The sequence below is a fragment of the Cricetulus griseus genome, chromosome 5, assembly GCF_003668045.3.
Source record: "Cricetulus griseus strain 17A/GY chromosome 5, alternate assembly CriGri-PICRH-1.0, whole genome shotgun sequence".
Taxonomy (NCBI): Eukaryota; Metazoa; Chordata; class Mammalia; order Rodentia; family Cricetidae; genus Cricetulus; species Cricetulus griseus.
The window spans coordinates 119,234,684-119,251,202 of NC_048598.1; the positions used below are offsets into that span (position 1 = coordinate 119,234,684).

Genomic DNA, 16,519 nt, shown 5'->3' on the forward strand with positions numbered 1-16,519 from the left:
GAGCTTGTGACATTAAAGGACAGTAAGATCTGGACTCATTACTTAGGTGTGATCCTTTGATCAGGTGTGATCAGCATCACAGGAATGGCACATCTAAATACTGAAGGGATGACGGTGAAGGTCATCATTTCCAGTGGGATCACCAAGGTCTTACAGGAAAATCAGGTCTGGTGTGTGGAAATGTAGTGGAGGTTTTCTGAGACTCCATGGCACAGGCCAGCAAGGCACTAGGACCTGCTCAGAGTAAGAACAATTCCTACTGGATGAGAGACTTTATGTGGGAGAAGAAAGAATCCAAACTGAAGGATCAATAGGATGCCACTTTCCACTGTCTAGAGGAGAGAGATGGATCTTTGACAATACACAAGGTGGTACCAAAGGTTTCTAAAGGTTCTTACTGGGACAGGGAATTTAGCAGTAATGGGCAGGATGGCTGATGGGACAGTGGACTTGTCACTTGAGTTGTACTTTTAACGAGTCTAGGCTTTAAATACGCAGCTTAGCCCTTTAAGGGAAAAACTCGACCTCCTATACAAGGGACATATTTATTATGAAGACACATTATACACAAAGTATAATCCTCTAACATTCTAAAATACATATACATACTGTACATAAATTTATATTATCAATATAAAAATACATCATTAACATTTCTAAGGATGACAAATACAAAAACAATAAATATCACAATTCTAAAACATCTACTTACATTAATTTAAGTGCTGGTGAATAGGATGACAGTAAGAAGGAGGAGGCCATAGCAGATCAAAACACCAACTACCGGCTTCCCATTACAGACAAGCTGGTTTGGGGGAGCTATCCCAGTATTTTCCACATACTTTTCAATGTCCCCAAACTCTGAAAAGTGCCTGATGTCATCAACTCTCAAAAACAGAGTGAAGAAAAAAATTTGACATAAGGCATTATTTTCCGATCACTCATATACACCCACTTTAACCGCATTTAGTGAGATAAAAAATGTCAATCACAGACTCAAGCTTAAAATCCACTCCCTTCTAGGGAGTACTCCAGCAGAGTGCTTTTCTTCTCATACTTATCTTCTGTGGTACATATTTCATTGCTTTTTCCTTTCAAAAAGTAAAACTGTGTTGATCAAATAGCACTAATGAAGGGGAAAATCCAACAGCAATTCTAGCATTAGGCACAAATGTCAAGAATGGTCAAGGAGCTTGCTGTGAACCTCAAGAGTACTGTGCCCTAACAGATACATGGCCCTGGACTTGGCCACAGCTTCTCCTGTGTCCAAACTCCCACCGGATGACGGCCACAGAGCTTTTCTTCCTATAATATTGAGGGAACTTCCTGTGCTTTTCAAAATGTGAAAGACTAGTCTAATCCATCTTACCCATGGGCAAGATTTTCAGAGTTTGGCAGATACATTCAACTAGCAAAGAAGTCTGTGAGAGCTGTATTTAAGCCAGAACATTTTCATAAGAGTGTGTTTTTATCATATAAGCAAAGTATCTGTGGTATACGTAGCTGAGAGGAGGAAAAGGGGCCAGAGCATTGTTACCATCCGATTGCACACACTAACTCAGGGAGGGCTTCTTGTCAGTCAGATGGGGACTCTCACAACCATGTCCTTCCACTACCAGGTCACACTTAAAAATGTTTACAGCCTAACTGGAGTTCCTTTTGTAGTCTGGAGGTCTAGAACTCAGGGTGACACGGCATGAGCCTTTCTATCTACAAGCAAATCCCAGGAGACTGTCACTACAAGAGCCCCACTGGTCTGGAGTTAGACCTGCAAGGTGGGCCTGGGAGCAGGGGAATGGATACTGCTAGGGCGAGAGTGTCCCTGGAGGTATAGATTTAAAAAGCAGGCATACATTTCCAGAAGTTTCCTTCAGAACGAAGTCATAGACTCTGTCGGGTCTGAGACTGTTCCCAGGTCTGGTCCAGAATGCAGTTGGTCTCTGATGTCCTCATTGTGAGTGCTTCTTAAAGAGATCAAGTACAACTCAACAGAGCCTGGTAACCCACGTCACATTGACTCTGCCATTACAGAATCAGGGTCATTCTAAGGTCCCAGGACTCCTGCATCATCACTTTTGGAAAGGGTCTTCCAGAATGACAGGGCCTCTATGTTAATAATATCCAGGGCTACGAAGCTGGCTCGGTGAATAGCAATGATCCTTGGGTAGAACAGATTCTTCTCTGGCTACCAAATATCCTCAGAGGTGCAGAGTGCCAGGAGCAGGGGATAAGGAAGTTCAGCCTCCAGTCTTTCCCAAGCACGTGGTGTGCTTCATCAGAGCTACACTGGGAAGGGAACTTGGTTATGGTCTTCAGGACACCTGTGCTCGAGCGGTTGCTACTTCTTAGGCTTCTCTAGGATGTTCAGGAATTTTCCCCTTGTCATCTCTCTGGCTGAAATCACAAAGTAAACAAAATATCAATGAAAATCTAAAAGAGGAAAAAGGGAGCACAGGAAGATTTGAGTTAAAAATGAATATTGGAACAAGAGACCCAACTTCCCCGAAGTGATCGTCTGATTCCCACACCCTTGTCCTGTGCACCCGCACTTACATGTTAATATAAAAAGTATATTGGTAATTAAACCATCTGGTATACAGTTAAATATATTGTATACCAAACTGCTACCCCAACAAATTCAATCATCACTAGTGCTCTAAGAGAGGAAAAAAAAAAAAACTACTGACAATTAAAACTGGACAGCAAATCTGAATGGGCAACTGTAGAAGTACAGATGAAGGGGGGTATGGGGTGGGGGAGATTATCAGCTCTCCTTACAAATCATCAGGGAACTCCCTCTAAGTCTCTCTGTTTCTCTGTCTCGCAACTCTAATATGCATGCATCTTCACTATCTTCTGGAGTTTGTTCTGGGAGGCTAAAATCCAGCCAAGATTAGAATCTTGTCTGGACTGTTGGTCTCTTCACATTTATAAACTCAAATCAAAACCAGTGATCACACACCCCACCTCTGAGCACTGGGAGGCCCTGTGTGCTGTAATATACCAGGGTTTATATTCCCTCAGTGCAGTTCATCTGGGGATGGTGTAATAAAGCAGGGTTTATAGAGCTTTGGTCTTCTCTCTCTGGGCATTGTCAGTCCGTCGGTATTTAATATAGACAGGCAAGGTTTATGTGTCTTTCTCTGACTTTCAGCACCATCAATCTCCGAAACCTAGTTACTGCTAGCTTTAGTCAGCTACTTTCCTGTATGGACAGAAGGCTCCAAAGTAAAAGTACAACATTTCCCAATTAAAAGTGCACCACTCTAGAAGCCCCCATTGCAAATTTTCAATAAGCATGTGTACACGCACTCAATGTAACCCCAGGCTGCTGCAGCCCCATCTTCATTCCAAAGAGCATTTTTTAGATCTCGTAAACGGATTTAACAGTTCTGAAAGTTTCTGATGCTAGGCCGGGAAGCCAGAAGTCTTCCAGAACAAGGCAGTGAACCCAGGACAGGCGGTGTCTCACTGCCTCACAAGAACATGCCCCTCTTGGCTAAAGAAAGGAAGTAGCTAGGGAGGTGCCTGCAGTAAAGAAAGTGATGTTTGCCCCATCTTTTGTTGCCTTTATCTAGGACACAGCAAATGATGAGATAGATCCTTCACTTCATCAACCAAAACTTAACAGCTGCTTGTTTGCCAGGCCTGGTGGTAAAGGCCTGGAATCTTGGCCGGGGCTGGATAACTTATAAAACCCAGTCTCATAGAATAAAGTAGAAATAAAATAAGGCCTGTGGATATACCTCCTGCCTGGAATGTAGCAGGCTCTAGGTCCACTCACCAGTGCTGCAGAAACAGCTCCCCCAGTTCCCCTGCCCGCACCCTAGGTTCTTATATGTACAATCTGTCACCACAGGGAGGCTTTTGGATCATCAGTCTATCCTCCCCAGTGTTCACTAGCTCCTGAGCTCCAACAAAAGGAGAAAATTCTGTCAGCTAGGTATGCAAGTTCAGGGTGAGGTGTCTCGGTGCTGCCAATCCTGCCCAAGCCCAAATCTGAACCTTCCTTGGTGGGTTTACACAAGTTTACCTGTTTCTTCTACTAAATTGTCAGAATTGAGGGCAGGTGTATTGAATAAATGCTGGTTACATAAACAACAATATACAAAAGAATAAATAGGAACACAGCAAGCACTAATGCTTCCTCTAAAGTCAATTAAGTCTAGACAGTGGTTTTCAGTGAACTATTATCTCTGTGTGATAAGTTTTTATTTTTTATTTTTCAAGAAAATTATTTAATGTTTTTGAGACAAAGTCTCTGTGTAGCCCTGGCTGGCCTGGAACTCACTAAATAGAACAGGCTGGTCTCAAACTCACTGACCCACTTGCTTCTGTCTCCCAAGTGCTGATTAAAGGCACCTAGCATCCCCAGTAAACAATAAATTTATTTAGTGTGTGCGTGCACACGTCACAGCACCCAAGTAGAAGTCAGAGGACAGCTTGTGGGGTTAGTTCTCTCTTTCTATCCTGGGGTTAAGGGACTGAATTCAGAGTGTAGGCTTGCCAGCCAATACTCTTATTGGCTGAGCCATTTGAAGGAAGTAATGCCAAGTTAATGGAGATCAGGGGTTAGTCAACTATTTAGTCAAGGGAGATAGCAAGGATGCCTTATAGAGAATTTGGGATTTGGGGCTGGGAACACAGTTCAGGTGGTAGACTGTTTGCCTAGTACTACATAAACTGAGCATAGGGGTGCAGGTCTGAAATCCCAGGACTCTGGAGCCAGAGACAAGAGGGCCAGAACTTCAAGGCTGTACTTAGCTACAGAGTGAGTGAGAGGCCAGGGAGACTACATAGGAACAAAAAATTAAAGAGAACAAAGAATTTGAACTCATTTCTAGCTCAAGTATGTAGCAGGTAGGTAAGCTTCACCTTCTTCCTGTGTACAGCAGGAGTAAGCAGAGACCATCTCTCTACCTTCTCTTGGATACTATCAATGCAATGGAATCATTAACATAATTGTTTTTAGAGATGGACAAGTTTTGTTACTCCCACATTTTCTGAGTGAACGAACACATCAATGATGATAAAGAAGGAAAGATAACTCAAAAACTCCACTGACTGAAATCTCTATCTTAACCCAACCTTTACAAATTTACTTACACTTTGGGGTAGAGTGGCTACAGGGGTTAACTGCCTATTCTTGAGGGTAAAGTATAAGAACTTTAAACCCAAACAGAATCAGCCTGCAGTGTGGCTGCAGGCCAGTGTAGAAACCAGAAATGAGTAACACAGAACCCTGACACACACTCATCTCAGACCTCCCAATTCCTTACTTTTATGTAAAATAGGGATTTCTTTTTATTTATGTGTGAGTGTTTTGCCTGTATGTTTGCATGTTTAGCATCTGAAGAAGACAGAGGAGGGAGTCAGATTTCCTGGAGCTGGTGTTAGAGACGGTTGTAAGCTGCCATGTGGGTGCTGGGAACCGAACCCAGATCCAGTGAAGAGCAGAAAATGTTCTTAACCACTGAGCCACTTTTTTGCCTCTTACTGTTGTCCCAACCCAAAGTGAAAGAATGATCTGGACATGTTATGACTTAGAATTTTTTAAAGACTCAAATATTTGAGGGCTCAAGAGTTTAAAAGGAAAATAAGCAGAGATTCTGAAGTCTCTCAGTGGTAAATTTTCCTTGCATTTAACCAATCCTTTAACAACTCCCTTTCCACTCAATCATCCCTCACCCTTCAACCTAATCCAAGTACACAGAGTTGCAGGAAACCACCGTAAAAGTGGAAGTAATTCAAAAGACATCATCTTCTACGTGGGAGGGGAGAAAGTTTCCCTTCTTGCCAGTCCCATATAGGAGATATACGAATGCATGACACAGCCGCTCCCTAAAAGAGGGCTGTGTCTTATAAATCAGATCCTAAGCACCAACCCCTTTTTGTGCACAGGGAAATTGCTATGGGTCAGGGGCTGCTCCAGAGCAAGTGCCCTCCTGTTCACTTGTCATCAGGAATGCTAACATTTCTGATTAATTCATACAGCCCTTATTTTATTCCCCATTTCTTTATCCTTGCTCTCTTGATCTGTTGTAGTGTGAAGATTTTTACCCAACCTTCTACTATAATCACCGCCCGCACACTGCACCCCCCCAAACCTAGTGAAATTGTTTAGTGATGCCAACCGCGCTTTTAATTTGCAAGACATCAGACACAGAGGTAATTTATACCAACATCTGTTCATTTTTGACTTCTGAAACAAACTTGCACATGCTGTTACAAAATCCCATTAGGAGTAAGGAGTCAGCCTTCTGCTACTGTTTCATATTCCTTATCCAGACACACACACACACACACACACACACACACACACACACACACACACACACACACACACACACCTTTCTTCTAGGAGGGGTTATATATGTAAACATATTTGCTAATGTATTCTCACCAAAGGATTTCAAACGTCTCTCGGGAAGAGCCTTCAGAGCTGCTACTTACTCGCAGGGGAAAGGAACCTAGCTGCTGTCTCCTGCCTACCTCCACCCTTTCTCTCCTTCTTCCTGGTAGTTATAGTTTGTTTGTTTTTTTCATGGATAAATGGCCAAGGTAAGATTTTATGTTCTTGGGCTTGGCACTTGTAGTTCCTCATTTTCCCTTGGTTCTTCTTCCCAAAGCCCACAATGTGTTCTAATAGGAAACAATGGCAGAGCTGGAAGATGCACAATCACCAAGTGCCTGCCGTGTAAACTCGAGGACATGAGTTTGATCCCCAGAACCCACTTGGAAAAGCAGGGTGTGGTGGTGCTTGCCTACAGCAGCCAGGCAGAGTTTTATCCAGTTGGTGAAATTTGTTTTTTTGCTTTGGGGTCTATTGCCTAGAACTGCCAGCTCGCTCAAATGGGAAGGCAATATTACTTACTGCCACTCTAATAACTATGCAAGAGGGGCTCATTGGTCATTAGCCACCAGAACGTGTGACGTGCTGATGAGAAAGAAGCATGGCACCACCTCACATCATGATTTACACCCTCCTAGATAGTGCACAGATCACAAATTGAGAAAAGAAAAGCACAACAAAGACTGTCATCGCAGGGTTAACTCCAACTGCTACTAAGTGTGGGGAGGCCGCCACTGGTACACACAGAAAGCCAGCAACTGGCTGGACTACAATCAACTCCCAGGTTTATGTTGCTTCTATCCCCCTTTGTAGTTTCTCTCAGACTGTCAGGTTCATAGCAGCTGTAAAAAGCTGGGTACACTTAAAGAGGTCACGGCTGAAGGGAGGATGCTATCCTGCTTACTCTGAAAGAGGTGTGGGGTTAATATAATCTCTTTCCTCAGATCCTTCAATTCCCCCATCTTCCATTTTGCCTTGCCTCTAGTTCCCATTCCACAATGACTAGCCCCAAACTGCCTTCTCTGCAGTAAATTTTCTGGTGGCTGGGTGAAAAGATTCAGTAGTACAGATTGATTTCTTACCAGTGAGGGGATGAGGGATTACCAGAGGCCCCTGGTTAACGAGATTGGGTGCAGACTGTCTGGAGGCCAGCCCTCTCTGCCAGAGCTTTGTGCCTTTTGTCCATGACATATGGCTTTCATTACAGGAAGATTTTTCAGATTATAACTTTGAGGCAATTGCCTGCTAAAATTCTGCTCGACTTTTTTATGTAGGGAACAATGTAAAGAATGAGCAACTTTTTAATGAAATAGAAGGAACTCATAAAATGTTTGGGTTTCAACTTCAATCTACTTTAAATATTTTGGTGCTGCAATGTAATTAAAAACATTTGCAAGGTGAAGAAGAGTTATTCCCTACCCCTCTTGGTTTTTTCCTCATCTAGAAGAGTAATAACCAGCAGTTTTTAGGAGATTCTACTATGAGCAGCCAAGAAAACAAAGGAGACAACATAGTACCGTGACAGGGCAGGTCTCTTCTGTATTCAACAGGCTTAGACTTGAAGCCCAGTTCCTAACTTGAACCTAGACCCTGGTGGGCAAGCCCTAGTCTATCTTTTGGAGCTTCGAATTCTCATCTGTTCAAGGTGGGATTAGCACAAAGGCCACGCAGGTATTCCTAAGTGCTACCTACTATCATCACATTTTTCTCGTGCCTCGGTCTTCAGCTGCACCATAGAAACATACTGTTCTACCACCTTCAAACTCATATGACCATTGCTCTCAGTTGGAATTCCTTCCCTAGGTTTTTGGTCAGCCCTGGCAAGCGTTAGCATTTTCTTAGCTGTCCATAAACAAGAGGTACCATGTCTGTACTAAATAACCAAAACGCAGATTGAGGACTGGCAAAAGGAAACCTATTATTTATTCTTCTTTTAAAAATACATTTTTATTTTAAAATTAATTTTACTCATTTTATGTGAGCTTTGCCTGCATATTTCTGTTCACTATGTGCATGCTTGGTGCCCACCAAAGTCAGAAGAGGGCATCAGATCCCCTGGAACTGGGCTTATGGATGGATCACCATATGGGTGTTAGTAATCAAAGCTTGGTCCTCTGTAATAGCAACAAGTTCTTCTAACTTCTGAACCATCTCCCCACCCACTATTTATTATTCTCTAGAGCTCTTCAGCTGTAAAACAGTAACTGGTACACCACACATCTGGATGGCACATATACTCTGGAGGTTTGAGCTGTGCTGGGAACAGGTCTGTCAATCACAATGCTGAAGGCCTTTCACGGCCTTATGGATGACTTCAAAAATCCTGAAGAGAAGGTTCAAGTTACACTCCAGCGTTCTTTGACTTTGCGAAGTCAAAGAAAAGCTAGAATATTCCTGACAAATCAGGGTGTTGAAGGCTCTTCCTTGCAAAACATTCTTAGCTGTGTGTTATGTTTTGATTCCATCTCTTCTATCATAATAAACAAACATGATAGGAACAGAAAAACAAAACAAATACAAAACCCAAATCCTACAACCCCCACTGGAATCATGTTGGGTATCATGTTCTTTACCTACACTAAGATCTACTTAGAACAGAACGGAATACATAAAACCCTGGCTAATTTAGTTTCACTCAACATGCCAAAAGGCTCTTTATTTAACTAGCTTTGCAAAGATATTTTGTAGATATGGTTCAGTTTGCTATTAATTACTGTTTTGACTCTGAAACCTTGAATGCCCACTAACAGCTATTACAAGAGAGATCCATTCTCTGGCCATCAGTATATACTATGCAGAAAGCATGGAGGCGTGGGGCCATAGCTCACCATGGAAGACAGTCAGAGAGTGCCTACTAGGTACCAGCTGCTTTCTGAGAGACTGTTCTGGAAAGCCTGCTGCCGTGGAGGTGAAGCCAGGTGTCAATGGATATTTGGGTGCAGCAGGAGAACAAACAGATGCCAAGGTGATTCATGACGCTGATTTCGGTTTTGAGGGAATCGGAAAGTTTTCCTAATGTAACGGTATGGAGCAAAGCAGTTCCTGCTTGCCAGCCCGAGACTGCTCACCAAGCTCTAGTCCAGTGTCAGATCCCCTCTGGACACTCAGGAACACCAAGTGATCAGTAACCCAAGTTTAATCCAAGAAGTAATAGCAGAAAGGAAGGTCAGGACTTGATGAACAGGTAAACAAATTTGGACAGTTCCAATATGGAAAATAATTTTAATAGTTTTTCATAACAGAAGGAGGGAAAAAAGAACAGAAATATCCAGCCAACAGATTTATTTTTCAGACTATAAACATCAAGCAGGAACATAAAATATGAGACGTGTCAGCCATGATGCTTGATGACTGAGGGCAGGAGCAGAAGAATCTTAATTGTCAGGCACTTGAAAATGCTGTCTTCTGGTGAGAGAAAGCCTGTTTCTTCATCATTTCGCTTGCTCAGAACTCTTTTAAGAGCAAAACAAGACTAGATTTCAAATATGCAATCTTAACATCCTTCTCCTTACTAAAGAAACAGAACAAAAAATCTTAAAGATTTGTATTCCAGAAATGAGAGCTAACTACTACTTATGTATTTGAGACTAGGTCTCATAGCCCAAACTGGCCTCAAATTTGTTACTTAGCTGAGGAACTCCTTATCTTCTTGCCTCTAACCTCCTGAGTGATGGGATCACGAGTACATGCTATCAAGCCTGGTTTATGCAGTGCTGGAGACTAAAGCCAGGGCTCAGCAAGGGCTCGGGCTAAGCAAGCACTATACCAACTAAGCCAGATCTCCAGCACCCCTCCTCTTTTTTTCAGATAGGGTCTCATGTAGGCCAGGCTAGTTTCCAACTTTCTGTGTAGCAGCCAAGAGCCTAAGATGTCAAGACTCTTGATCCTCCTGCCTCTGTCTCCTGTGGGCTGGTCTTACAGGGGGTGCCACTATGCTCTGGTCATATGATTCCTCTCAAGGGTAAAGCTCAACTGTGTGAAAAACAATGAGATCAAAGCAATGAATTAATAGTCTGGGGGTTAGAACTTTTATTAAATACTCATAAATCTGTACAGAATACTCATACTTCAGGGCTTTACACAGAAATACATCCTGATAAACATGATGACTCAAGTCTTCACAAGGTGAACAGGTATGAACAAGAATAACCCGATATCCGAGGTTAAAACAGAACTGGCCAAAGTGCTTTAATAGTCCACAAAACATTCTGCCCCAAGTCAGAGTAACTTATTCATACATTACACTCTACTATCAAGGAAAACAGGCCAGGCTTACAGTACAGATCATTCCACTCAACTTGGATATGATGCAGACAATTCCCTTCTCAGTCCATGCCAGTCCTAAGTGCTGCTTAAGTCTGAGGAGGAAGGAGTAGTAGTCTTCTTGACCCCTAGGGCAGGGAAAGAGTTACATCCTCACACTGAGAAGCCAACAGGACCTCTCTTGATTATAATTTAGATAAGAGCCACTAGATTGAATAGTAATGTCTGAAACTCCCCCGGCTGTTTCACCTTGAGACGTCCATCACTGGGTTAAACATGATGCTAATTGCATTTGGATTGATTAATTTCTCTCACTCCTGTCTATTCGAATAACGCTTAACAAAATAATCATAGCACCCAGAGCCAAATCTTTTCCGTCAAAGGAATGAAGCCATCAGAACAGGCAGAGATGAAAGAAATGAAGATGACCCGTAATTACAGCTACGGTGATATCATTACCATATTATACAAAATGAACATGGGGGGGGGGAGGAGGGGCTGAGATTATTTATTTATTTTGATGGAACCTTACAGCCTAAGAATACAGATTTGATATCCAATGCAAAGAACAGAAATATGTAACTTTAAAAAATAAAAATCTTGCTCATAAAACTGCAAAATCCTGAAAACCCCAAGGTCCAAGATCCATCACGTATGTGGGGACTGTGAGCAGGTGTTGTCCATGCTACTGCTTTCTCTGCAGGAACATATATGTACGTGACCTTCGGGGATGGAAGCTGCTGTCTTCCTTCACACCACAAGGAGTCCCATAGCTCCCGGAGAATTCCTCTTTACACCAAAAAGATAACTTTATTTTAATGTTGTTAGAAGTTTATAAATTTATAACCTGAGTTTAACTGAAACTAGTTCCAGTTTAAGATGCCAAAGAAGATAGATGTCTATGACTCTTACACATGGTTCATTGGACAATAGTATGGAATTTATTTAAAACACTAGCAAGGAAGAATATAACATTATTTCCCTATAACTGTTCCTACTGAAAATACTAATACTATTTCTCTATAACCTTTTCTATTGACAGGAAAGCCTTTGCACAGGATCTAAAACCTTGTCTACCAGGGTTACATGTTGGCCATCCCCACATCCACCCCATCTTTGATCTGCTGGAACACACAAAGGGACTGGTCCTGCAGACCCAAGGCTGCAAGATCCCACAACACAGGGCAACAGCAGGAAAACCAAGGAGTTCCACTTAGGACCTGGCATTGAAAATGTAGTAGAAACCAGAGGTCTAAAACCCAACCAACGCCTTTAATCCCAACACTCGGGAGGCAGAGGCAGGCGGATCTCTGTGAGTTCAAGGCCAGCCTGGTCTCCAGTGCGAGTGCCAGGACAGGCTCCAAAGCTACAATAGAGAAACCCTGTCTCGAAAAACCAAAACCAAAACCAAAACCAAAAACAACAACAACAACAACAACAACAACAACAAAAACCCAAAAAAACCAACCCAACCAATAACTTTGCAAGGAACACTTGGAAGTAAAGATGTATGGATAAAACAGTTTATTTACTGTGTGACTCACTCTGTCACACTACAGCTTCCATGATGAGATTGATTTTTTCCTTCTTTTTTTCTTTCTCTCTTAAGTTTTACTTTATTTTTTGAGGGGAGGTTGTGAGGGCCGAGGACAGATAGGAAGGGACAGGGAAATGAATGGGATGGAGATGCATGATGTGAATGACACAAAGAATAAATAAAAAGCAAGTTAAAAAAACAAACAAAAAACCTGGTTCTAAATCTAGATGTTTGCAGATAAACCATGTAGTTTCTCTAACTGTAAACTACAGATAGACAGACAGAGACAGATAGACACATGTTCAATAAGAGCTGGTGCAAGAAAACAGATAAATAACAAAACACACACATTAAACCAATGTGGCCTCCCCTAAGGCTAACTTTATGTTATCTACATGTTATGGTCACTCCATTTACTTAAACTAATTAAACAGACATTTGTAAAGTACCTTGCATACAGAATTAGAAAATATTTATGAAATAGGTAAATAGGATACTTGGTATATAATTTTAAAAAGACAGAGGATATTTGGGCAAGGGAAGTTTAAAGGCAGAGCTCTCAGTAAAAAAAATGAAAATGGACAGTGAAATTGCTTTACTTAGCTTGGACAATAGGTATGTTTCTTCTTTTTAAAGATTTTTAAAATATTTTATATGTGTGCATGTTTTTCCTGCATTTTTGCATGTCCAGCATGCACGTGAATGCCTGGTGTCCTCAGAGGTTAGATGATGTTGGATCCCTTGGGACTGGAGTAACAGATGGTTCGGTTATGAGGAACCAGGTGGCTCCTAGGAACTAAATCCAGGTCTCCTGCAAGATCACGAAGTGCTCTCAATTTCTAAGGCAGCTCTTAGCTCCCCTCTACTTTCCTATGTGAGTATTATGAAACAAATCAAGCACATATATTTGAATTTATAATCACTAACAAAATTGAACAGTACTTTAATTAAAAAAAAGCAAAACAAATACTTCTGCCAGTTAATAGAGTAAAAATCTGTTTTGTTTTTAACTCAAAGGGAAAAGGAAGCTATCAAAAACTACTGTGGTTAGGAAATTATTTTTACACTATTAATTCAATATTCTCTGGTCTCTTTCCTAGTTTAGACAGGCAATGTAATATAGTGATAATGGTTTATTTCATCTAGCTTTGGAGTTAGATAGGCAAAGATTTAGATTTATTACAGAAATAGGTTTATTTTTGTTGTTGCTGTTTTGAGACAGGGTCTGACGTTGTAGCCTAGAATAGCCTTGAACTCACTACAATCATCCTGTCTTAGTCCCTTGATCTCAAAATGTAAAGGCTACAAGCAGCCAGCTAAGGTGGCTGATAGCAGTAATTCTAGCACCTAATAGGGGAAGGCAAGAAGACCATGAGATCAAGGTCATCCTTATCTACACAGTGAGTTGCAGACCAGTTTGGGTTATAAAACCCTGTCTCAAAAAACCAAATGACCACAAGCCAATAAGTTATATTCCTGAGCATCAGTTTTCTTGCTTGTAAGCTAGAAACTATAGTTTTAAGATTAGACCAGGGATTTTTAAAAAGAAGGAAGCTGGATGTGTGGCAATATCAGTTTGTAGTTTCAATACTCAGGAGGTTAAAGCCAGAGATTGTCACGAGTTTGAGGCAAGCCTGGAAAACATAGTGAATACTAGGCTATCTAGTATACACAGTAAGATCCTGTCTCAAAAAAAAAAAAAAAAAGAGAGAGAGAGAGAGAAAGAAAGAAAGAAAGAAAGAAAGAAAGGAAGAAAGAAAGGAAGAAAGAACACTGCTTGGCAAGTCAATAAATGGTAGGTAGCAATAATCATTTTTATCCTTTATGTTTTAGCCCAAATGCCCTCAGTTCAGGGTGGTTTCCTTGACAAGCGTTAACTAAAGCAAGACCTATTCAATTTTACTCACTTCCATTTCAACCTACTTACTTTTTTCGTAGCACTTAAAAAAAATCAGAAGTTATCTTTCTTGTTTCATGAAGTTCTGCAGAAGCTCTCACATCAACTAATATAAAACCAGATAGTCATGGTGGCGCACACCTTTAATCACAGCCCTCAGAGACAGAGGCACCAGGATCTCTGTGAGTTCAAGACACCAGCCTGTCTACAGAGTTCTAGGACAGCAAGAGCTATGTAGACAGACCCTGTCCCAAAACAACAAAAACAAAACAAAAGAGTACAATACTGTACATATAGTAATTGGTCAACGTTCATTTACTTGTGAGAAAAGAAGTCTACATACTTTATGTGTATGAGTGCTCTGCCTGCATGAATGTCGGTGCCCACAGACACTGGATCTCCTGGCACTGGAGTTACAGACAGATATGAGCTGCCAAGTGGGTGCTAGGAATCCAACCCTGGTCCTCTGGAAGAGTAGCCAGTGCTCTTAATCTCTGAGCCATCTCTCCAACCCCTCCTTTTCAATATTTTTTTCCTTTGAGACAGTCTCATGTAGCTTAGAGGCCTTGAAGTAATCATGTAACTGAGGATGACCTTGAACTCTTGATTTTCCTAAGTGATAGGGATTGTAGGAGTTTACCACCTGGCTTCCGGCTTCAAGTTGTAATTAAACACTGTCCATAAAAAAGTGTTTGCACATGTTGGGGCTAGAAAAATGGCTCAGCAGTTAACAGTACCAGCTGCTCTTCCAGAGGACCTGGGTTCAATTCCCAGCACCTACATGGCAGCTCACAACTGTCTGTACACCTGTTCCAGGGGGTCTGATGTCTTCATACAGACAGACCTGCAGGCAAAACACCAATACACACAAAATAAAATTAAGTAAAAAATTAAAGGGTGTGTGTGTGTGGGGGGGTGCTGGAGAGATGGCTCTGTGGTTAACAGCACTGACTGCTCTTCCAGGACCTGGGTTCAATTCCCAGCACCCACATGTTAGCTCGCAACTGTCTATATATCCAGTTCCAAGGATCTGACACCTTCACACAGACATACATGTAGGCACATAAATGTACACCGATGCACATAAAATAAAAACAAATAAATTATTAAAATTTTTTGCACATGTAAAATTACTTACACATTTGCCTTTGAACCAGGATTCTACTTCAGAATATTTGTACAACTATTCATTACAGTAACTCCGATAATAATAAAGTTAAGAAACAACCCAAGCACCCATCAACAGGAAATGGACGGGCTGAATAAAATGTAACATACCATACTGAGGAACATGCTGTTCACTCATACAATGGAATGAGGAAAATATCCATTCACTATTAAGGGAGAGAACTCTAGAACACAGTGTTAAATAATAACAGCAAGGTAAGCATATATATGATGTTTGTTGCCTTCACAAGTCACCACACTTGGCCTTGTTACCTTACAAGAAAATTTAGGAAGATGGTATTTAAATAAAATCTGTATTAATTATATTGTCAAAACAAAACACTACAAGGATAAAGTCTGGTATCAGCTTTTCTGATAAAGACAGCTACTAGGGGAGGGAATACAAAGGCAGATGAATATACCTCATCTCTAATTTTTACTCTTCGATATGTAAATATTTACTATACTAAAGACAAAAATCCATTAAGTAGAAATAAACAATCTTTAAGATTTGAAATAAGGTCAGGTGGTGGGGGTGCTCACCTTTAATCCTTTAATCCCAGCACTCAGGAGGCAGAGGCAGAGGCAGGTAGATCTCTGTGAGTTTGAGGTCAGCCTGTTCTACAGAGTGAGTTCCGGGGCAGCCAAGGTTACACAGAGAAACCCTGTCTCAAAAAACCAAAAAAACAAAAACAAAAACAAAAATGAAAGATTTGAAATAAATGGAATACCAAATCTATAAAGTATGGCACAACTACATGGTACAAAGTAAAATTTAAAAGGCATTCTAAAATTATATGTGTAGTCATACATATCCTTAGAAGTACATATCCTAAGAGTGCAAGGCAACTTAAAGTGCACAGCAGTCTTCTTGTTATAAATAATTAGTGCTTTTGGAGCTACTTTTCACTGTGAGTTAAAGCAAATGATTATGTTAATCATTAGGACCCAAGACTTTCAGAGGGGAGACGATTATAAAATAAGACTCACTAAGTAAAACCCCTTCAATTTGACTGGATATGTTACTAGTAAGAAAATTTAATTTTCTCTTCTTTTTGTCAAAAGAGTTAGCTCAGTAGGTAAAAAAAGGAACTTGATCGGGGTGGGGGGCAGGGCTGGAGAGATGTCTCAGAGGTTAAGAGCACTGGCTGTTCTTCCAGAAGACCTGAGTTCAATTCCCAGCAACCACACAGCAGCTCACAACCATCTATAATGAGATCTGATGCCCTCTTCTGGCATGTAGGCATACATGCAAACAGAACACTGTATGCATAATAAACAAATAAATTTATAGCCTGGCAGT

The 16,519-nt window shown here is 41.2% G+C and overlaps 1 protein-coding gene across 4 annotated transcripts in view; it reads right to left on the reverse strand.

The window, feature by feature from the left end:
- Positions 1–529: 529 nt before the first annotated feature.
- Positions 530–16,519, reverse strand: part of Lin52 (lin-52 DREAM MuvB core complex component) — an 82,306-nt gene continuing 66,316 nt past the window's right edge. For 3 of the 4 annotated variants that reach the window (XM_027418510.2, XM_027418507.2, XM_027418508.2), the window contains one exon: positions 530–2,394. Coding sequence is in view for 3 of the 4 variants with exons in the window: in XM_027418507.2 (XP_027274308.1) it covers positions 2,339–2,394 (56 nt within the window). In the remaining variant the exon portion in view is untranslated. Of the gene's footprint in view, positions 2,395–10,357; positions 10,744–16,519 lie in introns of those variants that run through there. The other variant, XM_027418509.2, reaches the window with a different exon arrangement.